This window comes from Hylobates moloch, unplaced genomic scaffold (assembly GCF_009828535.3).
Source record: "Hylobates moloch isolate HMO894 unplaced genomic scaffold, HMol_V3 SCAFFOLD_13, whole genome shotgun sequence".
Taxonomy (NCBI): domain Eukaryota; kingdom Metazoa; phylum Chordata; class Mammalia; order Primates; family Hylobatidae; genus Hylobates; species Hylobates moloch.
Window position 1 is genome coordinate 27,027,027 of NW_026652288.1, and position 26,551 is coordinate 27,053,577.

General features: G+C 46.6%; 1 protein-coding gene and 2 long non-coding RNA genes across 4 annotated transcripts in view; 2 read left to right on the plus strand and 1 right to left on the minus strand.

Moving 5' to 3' along the window:
* Nucleotides 1-990: 990 nt before the first annotated feature.
* The window catches only part of GTF3C2 (general transcription factor IIIC subunit 2), a 31,655-nt gene continuing 6,094 nt past the window's right edge, over nucleotides 991-26,551 (minus strand). Inside the window, exons 2-19 of one of the 2 annotated variants that reach the window (XM_032172528.2) lie at nucleotides 18,394-18,664; nucleotides 17,910-18,231; nucleotides 17,032-17,317; nucleotides 13,044-13,138; nucleotides 12,600-12,677; nucleotides 12,363-12,461; nucleotides 10,982-11,209; nucleotides 10,703-10,814; nucleotides 10,383-10,491; nucleotides 8,746-8,771; nucleotides 8,427-8,556; nucleotides 4,113-4,257; nucleotides 3,853-4,014; nucleotides 3,572-3,659; nucleotides 3,190-3,318; nucleotides 2,758-2,910; nucleotides 1,842-1,949; nucleotides 991-1,561 (exon numbers count right to left, since the gene is read on the minus strand). In XM_032172528.2, the coding sequence (XP_032028419.1) occupies nucleotides 1,343-1,561; nucleotides 1,842-1,949; nucleotides 2,758-2,910; nucleotides 3,190-3,318; nucleotides 3,572-3,659; nucleotides 3,853-4,014; nucleotides 4,113-4,257; nucleotides 8,427-8,556; nucleotides 8,746-8,771; nucleotides 10,383-10,491; nucleotides 10,703-10,814; nucleotides 10,982-11,209; nucleotides 12,363-12,461; nucleotides 12,600-12,677; nucleotides 13,044-13,138; nucleotides 17,032-17,317; nucleotides 17,910-18,231; nucleotides 18,394-18,664 (2,760 nt within the window). In that variant the 3' untranslated portion in view covers nucleotides 991-1,342. The remainder of the gene's footprint in view (nucleotides 1,562-1,841; nucleotides 1,950-2,757; nucleotides 2,911-3,189; nucleotides 3,319-3,571; nucleotides 3,660-3,852; nucleotides 4,015-4,112; nucleotides 4,258-8,426; nucleotides 8,557-8,745; nucleotides 8,772-10,382; nucleotides 10,492-10,702; nucleotides 10,815-10,981; nucleotides 11,210-12,362; nucleotides 12,462-12,599; nucleotides 12,678-13,043; nucleotides 13,139-17,031; nucleotides 17,318-17,909; nucleotides 18,232-18,393; nucleotides 18,665-26,551) is intronic. The other variant, XM_058426346.1, reaches the window with a different exon arrangement.
* LOC131380963 (uncharacterized) lies at nucleotides 10,359-17,267 on the plus strand. Its single transcript, XR_009209304.1, has 3 exons — nucleotides 10,359-10,505; nucleotides 15,352-15,459; nucleotides 17,127-17,267. It is a non-coding gene; the product is annotated as an uncharacterized LOC131380963 (long non-coding RNA).
* LOC131380962 (uncharacterized) lies at nucleotides 11,076-12,987 on the plus strand. The gene is made up of 3 exons (XR_009209303.1): nucleotides 11,076-11,254; nucleotides 12,330-12,445; nucleotides 12,556-12,987. It is a non-coding gene; the product is annotated as an uncharacterized LOC131380962 (long non-coding RNA).

Consider the following 26,551-nt stretch of genomic DNA (forward strand, 5'->3'; position numbering starts at 1 on the left):
CCTTGGCCTCCCAAAGTGTTGGGATTACAGGCGTGAGCCACCACACCTGGCTGGGACTAAACTTCTTGATCGCTTCTTCTTAAAGAGGATTTTCTGATAGATGATAAAGTCCCTACACTACATATTTGGCCAGTCTAGAATGCCAGAGGGTTTTGTCCCAGGTAGGCACTGATCTCATCTCCACTCTCTCCAAAAAGCAGCTGCCTGTTTTTTTTCTATTTCCTGAGGTCATCCAACTATTTCCCTCCAAACCCCAGCCTATACTCCTAAGCATTTCAAGACCATGGTTTGCCTATTTCTCATCACTGGGGTGTGTCCTTGCTTAGGAGGCAGTATCATAGTCACTGTGAGTCTGCAGCATCCCACAAGAGGACTCTAACAAGATGAGATATAACAATACATTACTGTACCTGGGTTCTAAACACCTCCTATACATAGAACTGAAGTAGGTAAACATTCTAATGAGTCAACAATGTGACAGTATCATGAAGGATCAAAAATCATGACGTGTAAAAGAATGGTTGAAGTAACTGAAGATATTTAATCTAGAGAAGATTTGGGAAACACATGATAGCTATGGTTAAATACTTAACAGGGCAATCACAGGGAAGATGACTAGATTTCCTAACACCCATGAGTGAAATTTATAGAAGTATACTCTCTGACTTGATATAAAGGAAGATTTTAAAAAACATGACTGTTCAGGAGTGTTCAAGTAGGGTCAGATGACCAGTGATTGGGAATACTTTGTAAGCGGGAGCAAGTAAGATCTGAGCCACTGTTCTATCGGTAGGGTGTCTGTGGTATTCCTTGGTCAAAGAAGTACTCTAAGCAACTTCAGTCTCACAAATTACTATCACCCTCGTGGGCATACATGATGGTTACCCTAAAGAGGAAGTTTCAGAAGGCAGTAATATTGGATCCTGGAATAGTCAGACAGGAGCCTTCATGCAGATACCCTTTTCAGTTCTCCATACACCCATTCACAAGTGGTCGCAAAAACACCCAGTACCTTTACTTGGCTTTACCCACTTAACAATATGCTCAATATGAGCAGTTTGACTCCCAAGCCTAGGTCAGGCCTGAGTGTTTCTCATGAGCCATAGTCTTAGGCTGAGGAGCCTTGAGAGTTGGTGGAGGGAGAGCCCCCCTGCCCGCAGGGGGCTGTGATCACAGAAGTCTGTAGAAAGAGTGGGATCTAAGGAGTCCTGGGGAGGCAGGCCTAAAGGTCCAGGCCTGGCATGATCACTGTCCAGGGAAGGCCCCCAGTTCCTATGGCTCTGTGCATAGGGGCCATTTGTTCTTGACCGACTTCACTCCAAGGATCTGGTGTGGGCCAAGGCTAGGGAGTGGGCAGAAGGCGATGGCTGGTTGGAGAGAAGCCAGGCCGTCTAGTGGGGGAGGGTGGTTGGAACATGGCATTGAAGTGAGCTCGGCTTTCAAGCTGCATACGGTGGCCCAGTGGGGAGGCGAGTCCACGGACAAAATGGATTCGAACCAGCCCTGACTGCCCCCCAGATACCAGCCATCCATAGGAGTCCAGGTTTGGGCTGAAACGTACCTGTGAAGAGAACAGGAAACAAGAGAGATGCTCATGGGTGGTGCTTTAGGGTGACTCCTAGCTGTATGAACAAAAAAAAAAATGAGCCACAATCTGAAAGGACAGGACCATGAGGGGTGAGAGAGGTAAGAATGAGAAGCCAGTGAATGAGGTATGTCTGTCATGCTCTGGAGGAGGAGGAGGTTGTCATCTGTGTAACCTTTTCATCTCCCACTTCATCAGCCCCAGGCCCAGAACTGGGGGGAAATGAGAGTGGAGGGTGGAGAGGATGAGAGACTACCTTATGAATAGCCTCCAGCTGCAGCCTGTCCAGACAGAGTTGAGAATGCCCCTCTCCCTCCTGCATGCGCAGCATTGGTTCTCTACGGAGCAGATCATGGAATGAACCCTGGGGAAGGGAAATGGAATAGGAGAGAGAAAGTGAGAGCCTCGTTTGTTTGTTTTTTTTTGAGACGGAGTCTCGCTGTGTCACCAGGCTGGAGTGCAGTGGTGTGATCTTGGCGGCTCACTACAACCTCCACTTCCCAGGTTCAAGTGGTTCTCCCGCCTCAGCCTCCTGAGTAGCTGGGATTACAGGCACCCGCCACCACGCCCAGCAAATTTTTTGTATTTTTAGTAGAGACAGGGTTTCGCCATGTTGGTCAGGCTGGTCTCGAACTCCTGACCTCAGGTGATCCGCCCGCCTCAGCCTCTCAAAGTGCTAGGATTACAGGTGTGAGCCACTACACTTGGCCCTTTTTTTTTTGTTTTTGAGACGGAGTCTTGCTGTGTCGCCAGGCTGGAGTGCAGTGGTGCGACCTTGGCTCACTGCAACCTACACCTCCTGGGTTCAAGTGATTCTCCTGCCTCAGCCTCCTGAATAGCTGGGACTACAGGCACGCGCCACCACGCCCAGCTAATTTTTGTATTTTTAGTAGAGACAGGGTTTCACCATGTTGGCCAGGATGGTCTGGATCTCTTGACCTCGCGATCTGCCCGGGTTTCACCATGTTGGCCAGGATGGTCTGGATCTCTTGAACTCGTGATCTGCCCGCCTAAGCCCCCCAAACTGCTAGGATTACAGGCACGAGCCACTGCACCTGGCCGAGGCTCCTTAGTTTTACATCTTTGTGCTGAACTCAGGATTGCGTACTATACAAAGACTAAAGTTTTCTACCTTTTCTAATACCACACCCACTCTCCTGGCCTCAGCTTACCAAATCTGTGTCTTGAAAGAGCAAGTAGTGATGGTTGACAGTTTCAGTATAAGTTCGAGCCTTGGGAGGGTTGGGGACCCCAGATGAAGCAGAAGAATGGTCTGGACCTTCAGGACTGTCCTGATATGGTATCAGATCTGCTTTATATATAGGCTGGAAAAGAGACCATGAAATTAGGTTCTATAATACTCAAGACAATAAAAGCAGAGGAAAGTGGTTTGGGCAGGAAAGGCTTAAAGATGGAAGAAAGTAGTATCTTTAAATATATGCTCAGATGTAGTAGGGTAGGGAAGATTATACACAACTGTGTGCTAAGATTTTCTGGGATAATATCAGGGCCGGGAGACCTAGCACAAATTTGTACTGTACCAGAATTTGGGAGGGCATGTGGGTTAGGATCCAACAGCTGCTGTTAGATGTTCATATACGTACAAATCTTCGCTCTACAGGTCGCTTGACATTTATTGGATTCAGTGCCATATCTGGTAATATAGCAGCAATGAGCTCCCCGGATATATCTCCTGCAGCTATTGTCCCAAGCCAGTCGGATCCTGAAAGACTCTAATAGAAAGAGACAGATTTCATTCATTCATTCATATATTCATTCAGAGCTATGAACTGGTAACAACTGCACAGTCTGAGAGACAGACACACAAACAAAAATGAGTTTATCATAACCGACAGCCCTGATGATAGTTACCACGTACCTATCTTCTCCTTCTACCCAAAACTACCGCCTCTTTCTGACTACTAATAGTGCATAAATAAGCCATTTTCCTGTGTAATGAAGACTGCAAAAGAAAGGGGGGCTCACCCAAACGGTGCCTTTTCGAGGAGCAGTGAAGTAGGCCTTGAAACCAAGGTAACCAGCGTCAATATAATGAATCCCACAGAGTCCATAACTGTTAAAAGAGAAATAAATTTAAACCTTCCTTTTCTTTAGATTCATTTCTTCTCCTTAACCTCTTCCAGAATTTAAACCACCTCAGTGAACGAACTCTCTACCCTCCTCCCCACCCCCACAACAATCTGGCACACTTTGCACTCCAACCCTTAGGGCCTGTCCCTAAAGGTCCTATCTCCATCTTGCCGTACGAGGCATAGCAGTTGTCCTGAGCCACAGTGACACCATTGTAAGGGAGCAGCCAGGCCAGTTCTGTACTCAAGAAGCGCTTGATAGAGTTTATGGGTTCATAAGGTCGTCGAAGGTCCCAGAATTTGATTTTCCGGTCACTCCCCGCAGAGACAAGGAAATGGCTGTAAAAAGATGGGAGAAGGTGAAATCCGAACAAATCTGGAAAACTCAGCCTGTCCCAGTCTTCACCTTCCCCCTCCAAACACCACCTATTCCATACCTGTTAGCTTTGCACCATTGAAGGGTACGCACAGCCTGGTCATGGGCTAGGAAACACTGGAAGGGGTAGAGCTTTAAGGAGCCATCAGAGAGCCGTATCCGCTGCAGGGGTGAGTTAGTGGGAAGGTTCCAGAAAACCACCATGCCTGAAATAGGGACAGAATGTGTGAGCATTAAAAGCAAGTTCTCTCTTCCTTGCTCTAATTTCTTTCTCTGGGCTCCTAGGACCTTTGTCTTCTACCCTCAGATCCAAACCACTATGAAAGGATGTGGGGATCCTGATTAGCTATCCAACACTCCTTCCAGGGCCAAAGACTCAACCTGATATTTTAACCCCAATTCTCATCAACAAAAAAGTAATAGCTTTGTCTGGAATCTACAGTTGAAAAATGATAGGGTGAACACACCTAGTGCAGAGAGTAGAATGCACCTCTCTCTACTCCCTATAAATAAAAGTCAACAGACTTTTAAAAAGCATAGGCGGGGCACACGGTGGCTCATGCCTGTAATCTCAACACTGCAGGAGGCCAATGCAGGTGGTGGATCACCTGAGGTCAGGAGTTCGAGACCAGCCTGGTCAACATGGTGAAACCCCATCTCTACTAAAAATACAAAAAATTGGCCAGATGTGGTGGTGGGTGCCTGTAATCCCAGCTACTTGGGAGGCTGAGGCAGCAGAATTGCTTGAACCCAGGAGGCGGAGGTTGCAGTGAAATGAGATTGTGCCACTGCACTCCAGCCTGGGTGACAAGAGCAGACCCTGTCTCAAAAAAAAAAAAAAAAAAAAGAGAGAAAAAAAAAAGCATAAGAACTCTAAGAAGCCAGGCGCAGTGGCTCACGCCTGTAATCTCAACACTTTGGGAGGCCAACGCGGGTGGATCACTTGAGGTCAGGAGTTCAAGACCAGCCTGGCCAACAAGGTAAAGCCCCCGTCTCTACTAAAAATACAAAAAAAATTAGCCAGTGTGGTGGTGCACGCCTGTAATCCCAGCTACTCGGGAGGGTGAGACATGAGAATCACTTGAACCCAGGAAGCAGAGGTTGCAGTAAGCTGAGATCACGCCACTGCACTCCAGCCTGGGAGACAGAACGAGACTCCATCTCAAAAAAAAAAAAAAAAAAGAAAGAAAGAAAATGTTCGCTAACTCTGCCCCAAGACAAAGAGAACAGGCAAAAAGTCAAAAGCAACACAATGTTGCTAGGTGCAGTGGCTCATGCCTGTAATCCTAGCACTTTGGGAGGTAAAGGCAGGAAGAACACTTGCACCCAAGAGTTTGAGACCAGCCTGGGCAATATAGTGAGACCCCACCTCTAAAAAATAAAATAAGGCCAGGCATGATGGCTCATGCCTTTAATCTCAGCACTTTAGGAGGCCAGGGTGGACATATCACCTGAGGTCGGGAGTTTGAGACCAGCCTGAACAATATGGTGAAATCTCATCTCTACTAAAAATACAAAAATTAGCCAGCCTTTGGTGGTATGCGCCTGTAATCCCTGCTACTCAGGAGGCTGAGGTGGGAGAATTGCTTGAACTCGGGAGTTAGAGGTTGCAGTGAGCCGAGATCGTGCCACTGCACTCTAGCCTGGACCCCAGAGACCCTGTCTCAAAAAAAATAAAATAGCCTGGTGTGGTGGCGCATGCCTGTAGTCTCAGCTACTCAGAAGGCTGAGCCACTCAGGGAATGAATGCAGCACCTATGAACCTTTCTTGAAAAAGTTTGTTGACGATGAATTATAGCCATGCAATATAAATAATTCAGCAACTGGAGGGGAGACTAAGATAAATGGACTGGCAGAGGCACTCAAGTTCAGGAATTAAGAAAGCAGAACAGCATCAAGAATCATGTACCTTGACAATGTAAGAATAATACCACCAAAAGAAAAAGAACATGGCAAAAGGGATGATAAAAAGACGTGTTAAGAGTGCTAATTTCCTTATTTTCCCAGCAGAAAGTCTACTTATATCTAAAAACAACAGTCATTTTGTTTTTGAAACGGAGTCTCACTCTGTTGCCAGGCTAGAATGCAGTGGCACGATCTTGGCTCACTGCAACGTCTGCCTTCCAGGTTCAAGCGATTCTCCTGCCTCAGCCTCCTGAGTAGCTGGGACTACAGGCACGCGCCATCCTGCCCAGCTAATTTTTGTATTTTTTAGTAGAGACAGGGTTTCACCATGTTGGCCAGGATGGTCTCGATCTCTTGACCTCGTGATCTGCCCGCCTCGGCCTTCCAAAGTGCTGGGATTACAGACATGAGCCACTGCACCTGGCCAATAACTGTCATTTAAAAATAACAATCTAGGCCAGGCATGGTAGCTCACATTTGTAATCCCAGCACTTCAGGAGGCTGAGGCAGGCAGATCACTTTGAGCTCAAGAGGTGAAGAACAGCCTGGGCAACATGGTGAAACCCCGTCTCTACAAAAAATACAAAAAATTAGCCAGGCATTGTGGCTCGTTCCTGTAGGCCCAACTACTCCAGAGGCTGAGATTGGAGGATCGCTTGAGCCCAGGAAGTCCAGGATGCAGTGAGCCAAGATCTTGCCACTGCCACTCCAGCCTGGGTGACAGAGTGAGACCCTCTCTAAAAACAAAACAAAACAAAACCTAATAACTCCAACTACTTAATATTATTTGTAATTTATTTATAGTCTTTTTAATTGTAAAAGTATCTTTGAGGAACTAGTGTCACTTATAGTGAAGGAACATTCATCAGGAGCTTAGCCAATATTTCAGTCTGACTTTAGTGTCTTTTTCTTCTATAAAATTAAGATATAATTAAATTTAATATTTTATTTTAGAATACCTTACACAGTATGATCCCATTTTTTATTCATTTATTTAGTTAGTTAGCTAGTTAGTTAGAGATGGGGTTTCACCATGTTGCCCAGTCTCCAACTCCTGGGCTGCGATCCTCCTGCCTCAGCCTCCCAAAGTGCTGGGATTACAGGCGTGAGCCACCATGCCTGGCTGATCCCATTTTTATAAAACTTTTTCTTTCCTCTGATCTTTTTATTTTTATATATAAAGAACTGCATGAAATGATGTTCCTCACTTTTTAATTTTTTTAAAATTTTATTTTTTAATTTTTTCTTTTTTGAGATGAAGTCTCGCTCTGTCCTTCAGGCTGGAGTACAGTGGCGCCATCTCGGCTCACTGCAAGCTCCGCCTCCCAGGTTCACGCCATTCTCCTGCCCCAGCCTCCCAGGTAGCTGGGATTACAGGAGCCCGCCACCACGCCCGGGTAATTTTTTGTATTTTTAGTAGAGATGGGGTTTCACCATGTTAGCCAGGATGGTCTCTATCTCCTGACCTCGTGATCCGCCCACCTCGGCCTCCCAGAGTGCTGGGATTACAGGCGTGAGCCACCGTGCCTGGCCTAAAAATTTTATTATTATTTTTTTTTGAGATGGAGTCTCCCTCTGTTGCCAGGCTGGAATGCAGTGGCATGATCTTGGCTCACTGCAACCTCCATCTCCCAGGTTCAAGCGATTCTCCTGCCTCAGCCTCCCCAGTAGTTGGGACTACAGGTGAACTCCATGACACCCAGTTAATTTTTCTATTTTTGGTAGAGACGAGGTTTCACCATGTTGGCCAGGATGGTCTCCATCTCTTGACCTCATGATCCACCCACCTCAGCCTCCCAAAGTGCTGGGATTACAGGTGTGAGCCACTGCACCTGGCAAAATTTTATTATTTTTAATGATGAGGTCTCACTAGGTTGCCCAGCTGCTCTTGAACTCCCAGCCTCAAGTGATTCCCTCCCATCTCGGCCACCCAAAGTACTGGAATTATAGGCATGAGCCACCACACCTGGCCGGCATCTACTCTTTTTTTTTTTTTTCAGACAGGATCTCACTCTGTTGCCCAGGCTGGAGTGCAGGGGTGTGATCTCGGCTCACTGAAACCTCTGCCTCCTGGGTTCTCAGGCCTCAGCCTCCCAAGTAGCTAGGACTCCAGGCGTGCGCCACCATCCTGAGCTAATTTTTTGTATTTTTTTGGTAGAGATAGGGTTTTGCTATGTTGGCCAGGCTGGTCTTGAATTCCTGACCTCAAGTGATCTGCCTGCCTCAGCCTCCCAATATGCTGGGATTATAGGTGTGAGCCACCACGCCTGGCCCAGCATCTATGTACTCTTAATTTTTTTTCTGGGTAGAAATAGTCTAGTGACTTATTTCTTTGTATTTTTTTTACATTGCTTGAATATTTCTAACTATGTGTCCAGTATTGAACCACCAAAGAAACAACCAAAAAACAAGCATATATAAAAAATTTAAAGAGCAATAGTTCCTTATGTTTTATTTTGTTATTTTTTACCATTATAATATCCAGCAGCTAGGTGTTGGTGGGGCCTGGTAGGCATCCAGGCCAGGCTAAGGCACTGACCACACTCAGAGGAGTCTGTAGCTTGCATAGACCCCACCTGCAGAGTTGCCACACATTGTACCTGCAGGGAAAGAAGAGATGGGACTAGGGTTAGGGATACCTACACTGTTTGGAACAAAAGCTCAAATCAATGTTTAATCCAGCAGGATGAGGGTATTTTTCAGAAGTATAAGGAGACTCACTGTGGAATCAGCAAGGTGAGGCTCTAAGAAGATGGAGCCTCAGCTAAGGTAGCAGGTTCCTCACTCACCTTATATATGGCAGGCTTCACTGCATCTGTGAGGGAAAAAGAGCAGTAACTAACTCTATGGATCCCAAGGACTCAGCAGGTCTTACTCTGTCACCCAGGCCCGAGTGCAGTGGCATGATCATGGCTCACTGCAGCCTCCAACTCCTGGGCTCAAGCAATCCTCCTGCCTCAGCCTCCCAAAGTGCTGGGATTATAAGTGTGAGCCACCATGCCTAGTCAGGCCTTGTTTTTTTTTTTTTTCCTTTAGACCTCCTCTGTGGACACAGGCCTTGCTCTTAAATCAGCAACCAATCCTTTGAATAATGACGTTCCCTTATCCTTTATTGAGAAAGTCCTTATCTTTTCATCACCAAATTTATGAACCTACCTCTATCTGCTCCCATCTTCTTTCCTTCTGTTACACCTGATAGTATCCTTCCTCCTATCAGAAGAGCAATCCCTTCACTCTACTCTCTTCCCACCCTCTAGCACCTTTTCCAGAACATTGCTCATTCTGTTATCCTCCTTCCTCCTGTGTCATCCATCCACTTGTTCCCTCCCTAGTCTAGGTCACTCCCATATTGCCATGTGAACATGCCCTAATGTCTCCTATCCAAATAAAGGGACAAAATCTTCCTTTATTGACCACACTTAGGCAATCCACCACCTTCAATTACTGGTTCCCCTTCAGAGCGAAATTTTTTTTTTTTTTTTTTTTTTTTTTTGAGAGCGTCTCACTAAGTCACCCAGGCTACAGTGCAGTGGCACAATCTCAGTTCACTGCAGCCTCAACCTCCTGGGTATAAGTGATCCTCCCACCTCAGCCTCCCAAGTAGCTGGGACTACAGGCATGCACCACTATGTTTGGCTACTTTTTAAAATTTTTTTGTCGAGACAACATCTCATTATATTGCCCCAGCTGGTCTCAAACTCCTAGGCTCAAGCAATCCTCCCACCTAGGCCTCACAAAGTACTGGAATTAAGGCATGGACCACCATGCCCAGCCCCACGGCCAAACTTCTTGAAAGAATGGTCTATATTTACTATCTTTACTTTCTGACCTTCTATTACCTCCTCAACCCACTCTACCAGACCACCACATATGGGACTTCCCAGGGCTCCAAACTGGGTGCCCTCTTCTTTAAATACTCAGTACTAATGAAAAATAAATCCAATATATAGGAACTGCCTTTTCCTGACTCCTTCCTCCTTTTGCTCATCTTCAGCTCTCTATTCCATCCCTCTCTTCAGAACAAAAGATTGTGTTTGTGTGGGGGTAAGGGCAGGAGAGGCTAAGAACAGGATTGGGGGAACAAGAGTATGGCAGGGGAGATGGGCCCTATCCATCAGCCCAAGCCCTCAGCAGCTCTTTACACAGCCAGTTACCTGTGGCAGCAAGAGGAGGAAAAGTCCCAAGAGCACAGAAGAGGGAAGATGGGGGAGATAAAAGAAAATGTGCTGAAAGAGTACAGCTGTTAAGACTGCAAAAGAGAGAGGCCTCGAGAACAAACTTGAGTCACAATGCAGGGTGTGTGTGTGGCTGAGTAAGGCTTTGTGCTAGAGAGACTGGCCCAGAGGAGTTTCCAGGGAGATAGACAGGCCCTGCTATGCTCTGACCACCACTACAGCAGCCCCATTCTCCTTGCTGTGCTACTCACCTGGGGGTTGCTGAGCCAGCAGGGCCTCCGGATGGGGTAGACTGAATAGCAGTACTTTCCCGTCTGAGCAGGCCAGAGCCAAGAGACCCAACCGGGGCAGGAGAGGAGCCTAAAGGGTAAAAGGTATGCTGAGGCTTGCTGCCTTCAGTTGACTCACAGAAAACCTTTGAGGTTCTAGTCCCTGAAAATACTGTATGAAGTTGCTGGAAAAACTCCATCCACCACACTCCAACCTTCCTTCCTTCAACTCTAAGAATTCCCAGGGCCTCTTTGTCCTGGCTTTGAGTCCTAGGGCCATCCCACAGTTGACTGGGAAGTACCTTCCGAGGGGTGCCTGGAAGTTCCCATGCTCCACTTGGGCAGAACTTGAGGTCCCAGATGCAGCCGTTGTCACAAGCAATGCCATAGACAAAGTGGGCCCTGTTGCCAGGACTGGAGAGAGAGCATGTGGGGATGGTGGGTAGGAAGAAGGGACATACGGCTTCCAGAGGTAAGCTCCCCTTGTCTCAGCCCAATCCAAGCCCTTCCCCCTATCCTGTCCAGAACCCATCCTGCTGTCCTCAACCACCCTCCCATGGCAGTGTCCAACCCCACCTCACCAGCTTTCTTGCTGCAAAGTCCCAAGGCCCCAGAGCTGGAGCAGCCCAGGACCCGAATGAAGCTGGCTCAGTGGGTGTGTCTCATTCATGTCAGGGCTGGAGAAAAGAGCCACATATTGGGAGGCTCCGGCCCCCTCTGGCACTGGGCACCAGTCCAGAGCCCAGAGCGGTCCCCCCGTGAAGAAGGACACATCCCAGCGCTCTGGATGTGCTGTGATCGAGCTAAATCTAGAGAAAAATCAAAGATGGGATGAAGAAAGGAATTAATGAAAGGTAATGAGGACTGAATGGGTGCTCCACCCAGAGCCAGTATGAACTGGCTCAAGCAAGAGCCTGAATATCAAAAACAGTTTACAAGTGAGAACAGTCCTTGACTACCACTTGTATCTTCCTCCTTTGCTTCCCAAAGTCTGTCTTATTATTATTTGAGACGGGGTCTGTCACCCAGGAGGGAGTGTAGTGGCATGATCGACGGTTCACTGCAGCCTTGACCTCCTAGGCTCAAGTGGTTATCCCACCTCAGCCTCTGGAGTAGCTGGGACTATAGGCACATGCCACCATACCCCACTAATTTTTCTTTTTTTTTTTTTTGTTTTTTGTTTTTTGTTTTGTTTGTTGAGACGGAGTCTCACTCTGTCGCCCAGGCTGGAGTGCAGTGGCGCGATCTCGGCTCACTGCAAGCTCCGCCTTCCGGGTTCCCGCCATTCTCCTGCCTCAGCCTCCCGAGTAGCCGGGACTACAGGCGCCCACCACTGCGCCCAGCTAATTTTTTGTATTTTTAGTAGAGACGGGGTTTCACTGTGGTCTCGATCTCTTGACCTCATGATCCGCCCGCCTCGGCCTCCCAAAGTGCTGGGATTACAGGCGTGAGCCACCGCGCCCGGCACCCCACTAATTTTTCATACCCCACTAATTTTTAAATTATTTGTAGAGATAGGGGTCTTGCTATGTTGCCTAGGCTGGTCTTGAACTCGTGGGCTCAAGTAATCCTCCCTTTTTGGCCTCCCAAAGTGCTGGGATTACAGGCGTGAGCCACCACGCCCGGCCTCCAAAGTCTGTCTAGCTCCAGCTCATCTTCAGGGCTGTTCATTCTGGAATACTATAGTATTCTCCCTAAGGCTAGTCTGTCCAGGTCTATCTGAGTAGATGTAACCTTGTGAACTGCTTTGGCCCCTAAATCTCTCTAGCTTCCCTCAGCCTGCCAGTAATGAACACTACAAATCAGAGACAACTGACCAGCTCTAGCCAGCACTCTTATTCTTGGGACCAACTGAACCAGCATCAGGGGAAAGACAGGACTTATCTGTCATCTCTTTCAACATTCATTTTTCTTGTTTCTGGCTCCTAGAATCAGAAAAAAGGGTGGATGTGCAGTCTTCACCTGTTTATTCGGTAGAGGGTGCCATCTTCAGGTAGCCCTTCACGTTGTACAGAAAACAATGGAGACTTCTCCTCCTGGGGCAGGTAGGGAGCGGCCTCACTAGGGGAAGACAAAGGGAACAGTCTAAATTTGGAAGCGTTTCACCCATCTCAGGGTTCCCATTATAGAGCCTCTGTCACCCTTTCGTCTCCAGTAGTGTCACCCTTCCTAAGCTTCAGAGATGTTGCTTCAACTTACAGCTCAGATAACAAGTGCCACTTCCAGGCTAAAGGAATCCATTCAGCAAACTCCCAGTATGAATGTTTCTGCTCTCGGCTGGAGAAACAGAAGAAGCATTAATGAAGGAGGAGGGATTCTAGAGCAGCACAGTCCAATAAAACTTTCTGTGGGGATGGAAATGATCCATTATCTTTGCTGCCCAATATGCCAGTTGCTAGCTCCAATTAGCTACTGAGCACCTAAAATGTGGCTAGCACAGCTGAGAAACAGCCTTTCATTTTATTTCACTTTAATTAAAGAGTTCTAGTGCTCTTGTCTCTACAGCAGTGCTTTTTAGTAATGAATGTCATCATGGTATTCCACCCATGAGTGCTTCTCCTTCCCACGGCCCCACTTCATTACCGTCCTTGCACTCCTCTACCACCCCTTTATTATCCCCAGCCCCCCGTCCCCAAGTCTCACAAGTCCTTGGTGAGATGGAGGCACTTCCAAACAGGAGCCATGATGTGATTTGGTAAGCCATTGGGAGCCATTCCCCGGCAGTGTGGCTTCTGCTTCTGAGGATCAAATTGAAGAAAATATAAGGGAACGAATTCTACAGGTTGGACAAAGTCCCAGAGACAGCTCTTTCCCAGTTTTTCTCTTCTTTGGCAATACTTCCCCCTCCAATCACTGCCCTATCAGCATCTTAAAAGATATGTGTTTCAACCATTATAATGACTTCTTCACCTTCTGCTCTACTCCTCCATCAAAAATGCAAAATCTGTTACCTATTTTCTGTTCAGTTTCCTCAACATCTCCATGGCATTTGATTCACAGGATTCCCTTACGCCTCTTTGAAACTCCCGCCCTATGGAATAGTCTCCCTTACTCCTCTCCCCTCTCTTAATATTCCTTCACAGGTTCTCCCTTCTTGACAGGTCTCCTCGATGATGGTATTCCCCAGAGTTCCTGTCATCTTCTCGTCCCTCTACACAGGCAGACACACACACACTCCTGGTAATCTCATCTCATGTCCCATGGCTTTGACTACTGTCTTTTTGTTTGTTTGTTTGTTTGTTGTTTTTGAGACAGGGTCTCACTCTGTTGCCCAGGCTGGAGTGCAGTGGCGCAATCTTGGCTCACTGCAGCCCCAGCTTCTGCCTCCTGGGCTCAAGCAATCCTCTCACCTCTGCCTCCTGAGTAGCTGGGACTACAGGCACACCCCACCACACCTGGATAATTTTTTTTGTATTTTTTTGTAAAGACAAGGTTTCACCATGGCCCAGACTGGTTTTGAACTCCTGGGCTCAAGCGATCCTTCCCCCTCGGCCTCCCAAAGTGCTGGGATTACAGGTGTGAGCCACCACACCTGGCCTTTTTTAAAATTTAGAGGCAGGGTCTTGCTGTGTTGCCCATGCCAGACTTGAACTCCTGGGCTCAAGCAATCTGCCTCAGCCTCCTGAGTAGTTCGAAGTACACTCAGGAGGTACAAATGCATACCACCAAACCCAGCTTGACTACCATCTTTATGCCTGATTATCAAGTTTACATCTCCGTAATGTAAACCTGACTCAGTCTCAACTCCTCTACAAGTTCTAGACAGTGTTGTGGCAAGCCATATTAGGGCATGAGGCAAATGGAAAAAAACAGTAATCAGTTAAGCCGGGCGCAGTGGCTCACGCTTGTAATTCCAGCACTTTGGGAGGCCGAGGCGGGCGGATCACGAGGTCAGGAGATCGAGACCATGGTGAAACCCCGTCTCTACTAAAAATACAAAAAATTAGCCGGGCGTGGTGGCGGGCGCCTGTAGTCCCAGCTACTCGGAGAGGCTGAGGCAGGAGAATGGCGTGAACCCGGGAGGCGGAGCTTGCAGCGAGCCGAGATCGCGCCACTGCACTCCAGCCTGGGTGAGAGTGCGAGACTCCATCTCAAAAAAAAAAAAAAAAACAGTAATCAGTTAAAAAAATCAGTAAAGATCCTGTCTTTATTTAAAATTTTGATATTGTGTTCATCATGGAATGAAATATCCATGATTTATTGCATTGATTTTTTTAAATGTTGCATCAAAATAGCATTTATCTCAATTACTGAGGGTTTCTGTTCTCCCTTAAATGTTGCACATGAGGCAAGTAAGGCACTGGTCTCATATATGCAACTGGTGATCAGACATCTCCAGCAGAATGACCCATGGCCAATGGGCACCTCAAACTCAACATGTCAGAAAGTGAATTCTGTCAGGTGTGGTGGCTCACATCTGTAATCCCAGCACTTTGGGAGGCCAAGGCAGGCAGATCACTTGAGGTCAAGAATTCAAGATCAGCCTGGCCAACATGGCGAAACCCCATCTCTACTAAAAATACAAAAGTTAGCTGAGTGTGGTGATGCGTGCCTTTAATTCCAGCTATTTGGGAAGCCGAGGCAGGAGAATCACTTGAACCCAGGAGGTGGAGGTTGCGGTGAGCTGAGATTGCTCCACTGCACTCCAGCCTGGGCGACAGAGCAAGACTCTGTTTCAAAAAAAAGAAAAAGGAAAAAAGAAAGTGAATTCATCTTCTCCCCTCCCCACCTTTGCCCCTCCCACATCCCTCACCCTTTTCGTGTTCCCAGGTTCAGTGCATGATGCCACCATGTAAGCTGGAAACTGCTATTCGACTTCCTCCCCCTCCCTTCAATTGCCAAATACCCTTAATTCTCTTACATATTCCATTCTGTGAGAGAATACAGAAACAAAAGAATTACAAAAATAAAAAATAAAAAATTACCTTACATATCTCTTCTTTTTTTAAAGACAGAATCTGGCTGGAGTGCAATGACGCAATCTCAACTCACTGCAACCTCTGCCTACAGGGTTCAAGGGATTCTCCTGCCTCAGCCTCCCCAGTAGCTGGGACTACAGGTATATGCCACCACACCCAGCTAATTATTTTTGTATTTCTAGTAGAGACAGGGTTTCACTATGTTGGCCAAGCTGGTCTCAAACTCCTGGCCTCAAGTGATCCACCTGCCTTGGCTTCCCAAAGTGCTAGGATTACAGGTGTGAGCTACCGCACCTGGCCTCTTACATATCTTTTGAATCTGCCCCCTCCCTGCTCTTCTCTTCCTTCACTGCTTGATTTAGGACCTCACTATCTCTTACCTGGATAATTGAAACTTTTTTTTTTTTTTGAGACAGAGTTTCACACTGTTACCCAGGCTGGAGTGCAATGGTGCAATCTCAGCTCACTGCAACCTCCGCCTCCTGGGTTCAAGCGATTTTCCTGCCTCAGCCTCCTGGGTAGCTGGGATTACAGGCGTGCGCCACCACACCCAGCTAATTTTTTTTTATTTTTAGTAAAGATGGGGTTTCACTATGTTGGCCAGGCTGGTCTCGAACTCTTGACCTTGTGATCCGCCCGCCTTGGCCTCCCAAAGTGCTAGGATTACAGGCGTGAGCCACCGTGCCTGGCAAAACTGTCTTCTGTCAACTAGAGTTTGACCTATTTTCCAAACTGATGTTATTTTTCTACTTAAAAATGTTCATTGTACAGAGTTTCTGTACAACTGAATTGTGTGTTTTGTTTTGTTCTGTTTTGTTTTTGAGATGGAGTCTCACTCTCTCACCCAGGCTGGAGTGCAGTGGCATGATCTCAGCTCATTGCAACCTCTGCCTGCCGGGTTTAAGTGATTCTCCTGTCTCAGCCTCCCAAGTAGCTGGGACTACAGGTGTGCACCACCATGCCTGGCTAATTTTTGTATTTTTAGTAGAGACAGGGTTTCACCATATTGGTCAGGCTGGTCTCAAACTCCTGACCTCGGGTGATCCACCTGCCTTGGCCTCCCAAAGTGCTGGGATTACAGGCATAAGCCACCATGCCTGGCCTGAATTGTGTATTTTTAAATGGTTAAAATGGCAAATTTTATGTTATATACATTTTACCACCGAAAAAAAAACATAAACAAAAACAATATTTGCTGGTTCCTATCGGTCTATGTCCTTTCATATTCTCCAGTTTAATCTCGCCTACAACTTTACTCCAGGCTCTATGCTCCAGCCATAATCAATTTATGGGAAAACCATCCTCTCTGGCAAACTTCTACTTATCCTTCAAGAAGCAATTCAACTATCATTCCTCTGTGAAGCCTAAGCAGTTAATTACCCTTCCTCTATATGCCTAAATCATTTTGTTCATTCCTAGGGTAGTGCTGATTACACTGTGAACTTGTGAGGCAGGACACACTGTCTTATTTACGTTTGTGTTTCCTAACAGAGAATAGATACTCAATATATGAATGAATAATCTTGTTTATCATACCCCTTCTTCTGCGCTCTCCCTAATACGCCAACTGTTTTTGAAATGGACCCTTTTTTCTTTAACCTGTTTTGTCTATTATAGTTACCAGGTCAAAGCTGTCTTTCCTTTCTCAGTACCTTGCTGGTCCCCTAAAATCCTACTATGTCCCCATTCACTTTCTTGTTCATTGAGGTTACCCCTGAAGTAGATCCTCGCAGGGTGCTTCGGGGCACTGCAGGCTCAGGTTCAGATGAGCTCTCACTTGGGCCCTCACTTTCTTCCACATCTTCAGCCTCAACCTGGAGAAAAAAGTCTTCATCCCGTGGAGCACCATCCACCTCTTCTCCACCTGGACAGGCTGCTGGCTGCCGGATCTTCTTCGGTCTGGTGGGGCTGCTCACCTTGGGGCCCTCAGGACAGGACACAGGAGCAGGCAGGGCTGTTGAGAGCTCTTCAGCCAGTTCCTGAAGATACAGAAGTGCCCTGTGGGAACAGACAGAGTCACAGCCATTCTCACATATAACTGAGAACCCACGTTTCCAGACATGGTTGATTTTTATCTCAATGGAGCCTCCCAATAACCCCATGATTAACCAATTAACTCTATTAATTTCCCCTTCCCCTTTGGAAGATGAAAAACCAGAAATCTAAGTTATGTGACTTGGCCGAGATGAATGAGATAACAAATGTGGAATCTGAACCCAGGTCTTCTCACTCTAAGTTCAATACATTTTTCATTCTACCACAGTCAAAGAACACAGAGGGCAAGAGAAAGAATGGAACAGCATATATATATTGACATATACTGGATAGTAAAACAGTAAAGAGCTGGGTAAAGCTTGTGAAAAATGGCACAGGACATAAAGTACAGACAGTAATTCTTAGATAAACCAAGTTAGCAATACACACCATTAACAGTGCTGTGGTAAGAGCCTAAAGGACTGCTCAAGTCCCTAGAATCCAGACACCTCCCCTGCTTACCTAATACCTCATCAGTCTTCTCTCTCCAACATCTGCCCCACCCTGATCCCTTCACCCAACCCCCCTTCACCAAGCTATGCCCCACAATCCTTACACTTGGGCAGCCCTTCGGCGGGGTCGTTCCCCAGAAGGGGTCTCAAAGTCCTCAGGGGGCCTCTTTGGAGATTGAGATTCTGGCCGATCTAGGTCTTTTGACAACTTCAGCAGTAGCAGCTCTGCCTTGGACTTTCGACCTCGTTTCTTAGGCATGGGGGTGGACAGAGGGTTGGATTGATCTAAGAGACCAGGAACCAGAGGGGCTGATGGAGGATTAGGCTGTTGGGGCCTTTTGGGGCCTTTTCGTGTCCTACCACCTCTCTTCCGGCCAGGCTTTGAGGCCCTAGGCTTTGAGACCTTTGACATCTCTGAAGAAAGATCTGTAGAGAAGAATATGGGTCTGTGAGATGGGACCAGAATTCAAACCTCTTTGGAAAAGATTACACTGTAGCCAGGTTTGTAAGATCCTATGAGCTCAACCTGCTCTCTTTCATCTTAGGCTCCGCATGGGGAATAAAAAGATAAGAGGACAAGGTACATACCTTGCTGTTCCAGTCTGGAGAGGCTTTCCTGCTCTGGAGGGAGCCTCCTCTGATCAGGAGAATCCTCAAATCCAGGTAAAGGGGTAGGTAATGACATCTCTATGGAATCCTCTGCACTGGTTATTTCTGAAGAGGTCTTGACATCAAGCTGATTTAGCACCTCTTGTCCAGGAGAGTCTGCCACAGTCATGTTCCCCACGGGGCCGGCCTCCCCCAGGGCAACATAGCCGACCCCGCAGGTATCCATCAGCACCCCCCAAAATGGCTGCCCCTGCATACAGAGACATACAAATGAGTAGAAGACAAAAACTATTTGTACTAGCTCAGATTTTTGTTTCCCCATCTTTTCTCTCTCATTCTCACACTCATACCCAAGTTCCCTGATTATTCACTTATTCAACAATATTTACTAAGCACCTTCTATATGTCAGGCACTGTTCTGGAAACTGGTAATACGAGCCAGGTGCGGTGGCTCACACCTGTAATCCCGGCACTTAGGGAGGCTGAGGCAGGAAGGCAGCTTGAGCTTAGGAGTTTGAGACTAGCCTGGGCAACACAGCAAGATCCCTTCTCTAGCAAAAAAAATTAAAAAATCAAAAACAAAAAAAGAAACTGGTGATGTGACAATAAACAAGACAGACAAGGTGCCTGCCCTCATGGAACTTACATTTTGGTGCAGCAGACAATAAACAAGTAAACAAATAAAGCTTCCACTTTTTTTTTTTTTTTTTTTTAAGACGGAGTTTCAGTCTTGTTGCCCAGGCTGGAGTGTAATGGCGCAATCTCAGCTCACTAAAACCTCCATCTCCCGAGTTCAAGCGATTCTCCTGCCTCAGCCTCCTAAGTAGCTGGGATTAAGGTGCACACCACCACGCCCAGCTAATTTTTGTATTTTTAATAGAGATGAGGTTTCACCTTGTGGGCCAGGCTGGTCTCAAACTCCTGACCTCAGGTGATCCACCTGCCTCAACCTCCCAAAGTGCTGGGATTACAGGTATGAGCCACTGTGCCTGGCCATAAAGCTTCCATTTATTAAATGCTAACTATGTGCCAAGCACTATACTAAGTGCTATACATACATTATCTAATTTAAAGCTCATATATTTTCTTGTAAGGATGAAGCAGTGAATGCACAATTATTTTACCTCCGTCTCTGAAACCCAATGAAATAAAACACACACACACAGACATACACACACTCCAAAAAAGGAGAGAGAGAAAAATTTGTCTATCATGAATCCAGGAAAGGGACACAACTTCCTTAAAATATACTACAAAAAAGAGCTGCCAGATACTACAAAATTTAGACCCAAGTGAAGAGGCATACTTAATATTAACATCTCTTTCTGTAAAGATTAGTCAAGGAATACGTTTATTTAAGAATAAGTAAAAGGCCAGGCAGGATGGCTCATGCCTGTAATTCCAACACTTTGAGAGGCCAAGGAAGAAGGACTGCTTGAGGCCAGGAGTTCAAGACCAGTCTGGGCAACATAGGGAGACCTCATCTCTACAAAAAATTTTAAAAGTTAGCCGCGCATGGTGGTGCGCACCTGTAGTCCCAGCTACTTGGAAGGCTAAGACAGGAGGATTGCTTGAGCCTAGGAGTTCGAGGTTACAGTGAGCTATGATGGTGCTACCATACTCCAGCCTGGGTATGGTATTTTAAATAAAAACATTTAAAAATAATTTTCTGGCCAGGCATGATAGCTCATGCCTGTAATTCCAGCACTTTGTGAGGACAAGGCGGAAGGATGGCTTGAATCCAGGAATTCAAGACCATCCTGGGCAACAGAGTGAGACTCCTTTGCTACAAAAACACATGGTGGTGCACACCTGTAGTCCCAGCTACTTGGGAGACTGAAGTGGGAGAATCACTTGAGCCCAGGAGGTCGAGGCTGCAGTGAGCTGTAATCACACCACTGCACTCCAGCCTGGGCAACAAAGCAACACCGTCTCAAGTAAATAAATAATTTATTTTTTAGAAAGAATGAGTTGGCCAGGCATTGTGGCTCACACTTGTAATCCCAGGACTTTGAGAGGCTGAGGCAGGTGTATCGCCTGAGGTCAGGAGTTCGAGACTAGCCTGGCCAACATGGTGAAACCCCATCTCCACTAAAAATACAAAAATTAGCTGGGCATGGTGGCAGGCACCTGTAATCCCAGCTACTCAGGAGGCTGAGGCAAGAGAATCAATTGAACCCGTGGGGCGGAGGTTGCAGCAAGCCGAGATCATGCCACCGTACTCCAGCCTGGGTAACAGAGTGAGACTCTGTCTTTAAAAAAAAGAATGAGTCAAAGAGTTCTCTGGTGCCCTGCTATCAATATTTCACCTGGATGGGGGTGATGGGTAGGCTATGGGATAATTAAGGAACATCCTATTACGTTAAGAAAGCTTTTCCTCTTTTTTTTTTTTTTTTTTTTGAGACAGAGTTTCGCTCTTGTTGCCCAGGCTGGAGTGCAGTGGCGTGATCTCGGCTCACTGCAACCTCCGCCTCCCAGGTTCAAGCGATTCTCCTGCCTCGGCCTTCCGAGTAGCTGGGACAACAGGTGCCTGTCACCACACCCAGCTAATTTTTTGTATTTTTAGTAGAGATGGGGTTTCACCATGTTGGCCAGGCTGGTCTTGAACTCCTGACCTCAGGTGATCTGCTCACCTCGGCCTCCCAAAGTGCTAGGATTACAGACTTGAGCCACCGTGCCCGGCCACTTTTTTTTTTTTTTTTTTTTTGAGACAGGCTCTTGTTCTATCACCCAGACTGGAGTGGTGCAGTGGTGAGATCACAGCTCACTGCAGCCTTGTCCTCCAGGGCTCAAGCAATCCTTCTGCCTCAGCCTCCCAAGTAGCTAGGACTACAGACATGTATCACCATGCCTGGCTAATTTTTAAATTTTTTGTAGAGATGAGATCTCACTACATTGCCCAGGATGGTCTTGAATTCCTGGGCTCAAGCAATCTTTCCACCTCAGTCTCCCAAACTGTTGGGATTATAGGTGTTAGCCACCGTGCCCATCCTGATACCTTTTTTTTTTTTTTTTTTTTGAGCTAGAGTCTCATTCTGTAACCCAGGCTGGAGTGCAATGGTGCAATCACAGCTCACTGCAGCCTGGACCTCCCAGGCTCAAGTGATCCTCCCACCTCAGCCGCCTGAGTAGTTGGGACTACAGGCATGCACCCCATGCCTGACTAATTTTTGTATTTTTTGTAGAGACTAAGTTTCACCATATTGCCCAGGCTGGAGTGCAGTGGCGTGATTACATACTCAAACTCCTGGACTCAAGCAATTCTCTCAACTTCGTCTCCCAAAATGCTGGGATTACAGGCATAAACCACTATGCCTTGCCTTTTTTAATTTTTAAAAATTAAAAAAAAATTTTTTTTTTCTGAGTCAGGATCTCGCTCTGTCACCCAGGCTAGAGTGTGGTGGTGTGATCACAGCTCACTGCAGCCACTAACTCCTGGGCTCAAACAATCCTCCCTCCCCAGCTTCCCAAGTAGCCAAGACTTCAAATGTGCACCAATACGCCCAGATAAGTTTTTAATTTTTTTGTGCAGATTGGGTCTTGCTATTTTGCCCAGGCTTGTCTTGAATTCCTAACCTCAAGAGATCCTCCTACCTTGGCCTCCCAAAGTGCTGGAATTACAGGCGTAAGCCACCACGTCTGGCCAAGAAACCTTTTCACATTGAAGAATTAACTAAATTGTCATGAGTCTTCATTTTCTTCAAACCCAAAAAAATTAGTTGTATAACCATGGGCCAAAGTAAACTAAGATAAATCACTGACCACCAAACCCGAAACCTAAGCAACACAGAACTCTCCAAGGGTCCAGTTTTTGGCCAGAATAACCTGCCTGTCTGTGACAAAGGGGCAGATATAGTTCAAATCCCAGGATGGGATCCCCCCACACCGAATAGATCTATATACGCCTTAAGAATAAACAATTCATCAGTCTCAGTGGAAAAGTGTGCTTATACAAATCCCATAAGAAATATAAAATAAAAGCTTCCAACTGTCTCACTTGAAGAAGCTACAGTCTAACCAGATTATAAACTATAGCAATGGCCAACGCTCTGAGGCAGGTTCTGAGGATACAAGAAAACACATGTGCTAAAGATACATTATAACACTGCCAAGGTAAATAAAGGTCAGTGAAAATCCATCTATATTATTCCTTTGATAAATAAGAAGCCCTGACAGAACTACCCCATTCAAAATTAGTCACAAACCAAAAGGACCTATGCATAGATTACCAAAAGAATAAAAAGGATAGAAAGATGAAGAGTACCCTTTTGAAGAAGTGATTAAGAAAACAGAAGCAAATTTCCAACAAAAAATTCCTGCACTTTCAAAAACATCAAATGGATTGTGAAATCCAACAGCTAGGGTTTGAACATCCCCTCCAAAACTCATGCTGAAATTTAATTGCCATTTGTAACAATATTAAGAGGTGGGACTTTTAAGAGATGATTAGGCCCCAAGGGCTCCACCCTGACCAGTCAGATCAGTGTCATTATAAAAGGGTGAGTTTAGGGCAGGACCCAGTGGCTCATGCCTGTAATCCCTGCACTTAGGGAGGCAGAGGTGTGAGGATCCCTTGAGCCCAGGAGTTTGAGACCAGCCTGGGGAAGATGGCAAAACCCTGTCTCTACAGAAAAATACCAAAACAGGGCCAGGTGCAGTGGCTCACGCCTGTAATCCCAGCACTTTAGGAGGCCAGGGCGGGCCAATCACGAGGTCAAGAGTTTGAGACCAGCCTGGCCAACATGGTGAAACTCTGTCTCTACTAAGAATACAAAAATTAGCTGGGTGTGGTGCCACGTGTCTTAATCCCAGCTACTTGGGAGGCTGACACAGGAGAATTGCTTGAACTCGGGAGGTGGAGGTTGCAGTGAGCCAAGATAGTGCCACTGCACTCCAGCTTGGGCGACAGAGCAAGACTCTGTCTGAGGAAAAAAAAAAAAAAAAACTAGCTGGTCATGGTGGGCAGCAGGGACCTGTAGTCCCAGCTACTCAGGAATTGCAGGTGGGAAGATCACTTGAGCCCGGGAGGTGGAGGCTGCAGTGAGCAGAGATTGCATTCCTGTACTTCAGCCTGGGTAATAAAGCGAGACTCTGTCTCAAAAAACAAACAAAAAAACCAAAAACATGTATCATGACAACACATATCATTTAAACTCATCCATTAAAAGAAAGAATAGGACCAGGTAAAGGCTCATGCCTGTATTCCCAGTATGTTGGGAGGCTGAAGCAAGCAGATTGCTTGAGGCCAGGAATTTGAGACCAGCCTAGCCAACATAGCGAAACCCCATCTCTACTAAAAATACAAAAATTAGCTGGGCATGGTGGCACACGCCTGTGATCCCAGCTACTCGGGAGACTGAGGCACGAGAATCACTTGAGCCTGGGAGGTGAAGCCGAGATCACAGCACTGCATCCCAGCCTGGGCAGACAGAGCAAGACGCTATCTCAAAAGAAAAAATAATAAAGATTTGGTTTGATTTTAATTTTGTATTTATTTATTTTCGAAATGGAGTCTTGCTCTTGTCACCCAGGCTGGAGTGCAGTGGCCTGATCTCAGCTCACTGCAACCTCTGCCTCCCAGGTTCAAGTGATTCTCCTGCCTTAGCCTCCCCAGTAGCTAGGATTACAGGCGGCCGCCACCACACCCAGCTAATTTTTGTTTTTTGTTTGTTTTTTTTTTGAGACGGAGTCTCACTCTTTCACCCACGCTGGAGTGCAGTGGCGCGATCTCGGCTCATTGCAGCTCCGCCCCCCGGGGTTCACGCCATTCTCCTGCCTCAGCCTCCTGCCTAGCTGGGACTACAGGTGCCCGCCACTTCGCCCGGCTAATTTTTTGTATTTTTAGTAGAGACGGGGTTTCACCGTGTTAGCCAGGATGGTCTCGATCTCCTGACCTCGTGATCTGCCCGCCTCGGCCTCCCAAAGTGCTGGGATTACAGGCGTGAGCCACCACGCCCGGCCAATTTTTGTATTTTTAATAGAGATGGGGTTTCACCATGTTGGCCAGGCTGGTCTCGAACTCCTGACCTCAAGTGATCTGCCTGCCTTGGCCTCCCAAAGTGCTGGTATTACAGGTGTGAGCCACTGTGCCCAGCCTGATTTGATTTGAGACAGAGTCTTGCTCTGTTGCCCAGGCTGTAGTGCAGTGTCACGATTTCGGCTCACTACAAGCTCCGCCTCCCAGGTTCACGCCATTCTCCTGCCTCAGCCTCCCGAGTAGCTGGGACTACAGGTGCCCGCCATCATGCCCTGCTAATTTTTTGTATTTTTAGTAGAGACGGGGTTTCACCGTGTTAGCCAGGATGATCTCTATCTCCTGACCTCGTGATCCGCCCGCCTCGGCCTCCCAAAGTGCTGGGATTACAGGCGTGAGCCACTGCACCCGGCCCTGATTTGGTTTTAAAAGACAAATAACTATATGCTTTTCAAGAGATGCCTAAAACAAAATAACTCAAAAAGCTGAAAATACAAAGATCAACTAAAATGTACAGGGCAAAATCTAAGCAGAAACAAAGGAGGAGTTTTGATGACAATAGTAAAGTCGAATTTAGGGGGAAAATATTAAATAGGAATAAAGGGAGTACTTTTTTTTTTTTTTTTTTGAGACGGAGCCTCTCTGTTGCCCAGGCTGGAATGCAGTGGCGTGATCTCAGCTCATTGCAACCTCTGCCTCAGCCTCCCGAGTAGCTGGGATTACAGACATGTGCCACCATGCCCGGCTAACTTTTGTATTTTTTAGTAGAGATGGGGTCTGGCTGTGTTGGCCAGGCTGGTCTTGAACTCCTGACCTCAAATGATCCCCCCCTGCCTCAGTCTCTCAAAGTGCTGGGATTACAGGCATGAGCCACTGTGCCCAGCCCAAAAAGGAGTAGTTTATAATGAATAAAACTTCAAATCATATAAAAGATATAAATGTCATGAACATTTAAACATCAAATAACAGCATCAAAAGATATAAAGCAAAATGTTCATGACACAGAATAACTTCTTTTAATCAATGACAAAGTAGATAAGAACAAAGAAGATATAAATAAAATAAATATTCCCCCCTATATTGGTTCAGTTGCATAGAACAGAATCCTCTCCAATAAGTTCAAGCAGAAAGGAATTCACTACACGGTATTAAACAGTTCATATCAGTGGTTCACAAAGTGTGGCCCCAGAAACAGCAGCATCAGTATTACCTGCAAATTTGTTAAAATGCAAATTCCTAGTTCTACCCCAGACCTACCGAATCAGCAATTCTGGATGGGGGCCAGCACCTTGTGTTTTAACAAGCCCTTCAGGGGATTCTCACGCACACTCAAGCTGAAAAACACTTGCATAAATAAATGATCATCAGGAGGGTTGAGGGAAAAACAGCTGGTAGGAACAAGTGCTTATCAAACTGGGAAGGTGCTCTTATTTACAGCTGCTGGCTCAAGAATCATATGCTGGGCTGGGTGCAAGTGGCTCATGCCTGTAATCTCAACACTTTGGGAGGCCAAGGTGGGAGGATCGCTTGAGGCCAGGAGCTCAAGATCAGCCTGGGCAACACAGCAAGACTTTGTCTCTGCAAAAATTTTTTTTTGAAAATTAGCTGAGGCTGGGTGCGGTGGCTCATGCCTGTAATCCCAGCACTCTGGGAGGCTGAAGCAGGTGGATCATCTAAGGTCAGGAGTTCCTGACCAGCCTGGCCAAAAGTGGTGAAACCCCATCTCTACTAAAAAATACAAAAATTAGCCAGGCGTGGTGGAATATGCCTGTAATCCCAGCTACTCAGGAGGCTGAGGCAGGAGAATCACTTGAACACAGGAGGCAGAGTTTGCAGTGAGCCGAGACTGCACCACTGCATTCTAGTCTGGCTGACACAGCAAGACTCCATCTCAAAAAAAAAAAAAAAAAAAAAATTAGCTGAGTGTAGTGGCATGCAACTGCATGCAGTCTTAGCTACTTGGGAGGCTGAGGTGGGAGGATCACTTATGCCCAGGAGTTGAAGACTGCAGTGAGCTATGATTGTGGCACTGCACTCCATCCTGACAGAGCAAGACCCTGCATCTAAAAATAAAAAATAGCAGGCCGGGCATGGTGGCTCACGTCTGTAATCCTAGCACTTCGGGAGGCCAAAGCAAGCAGATCACCTAAGGTCAGGAGTTTG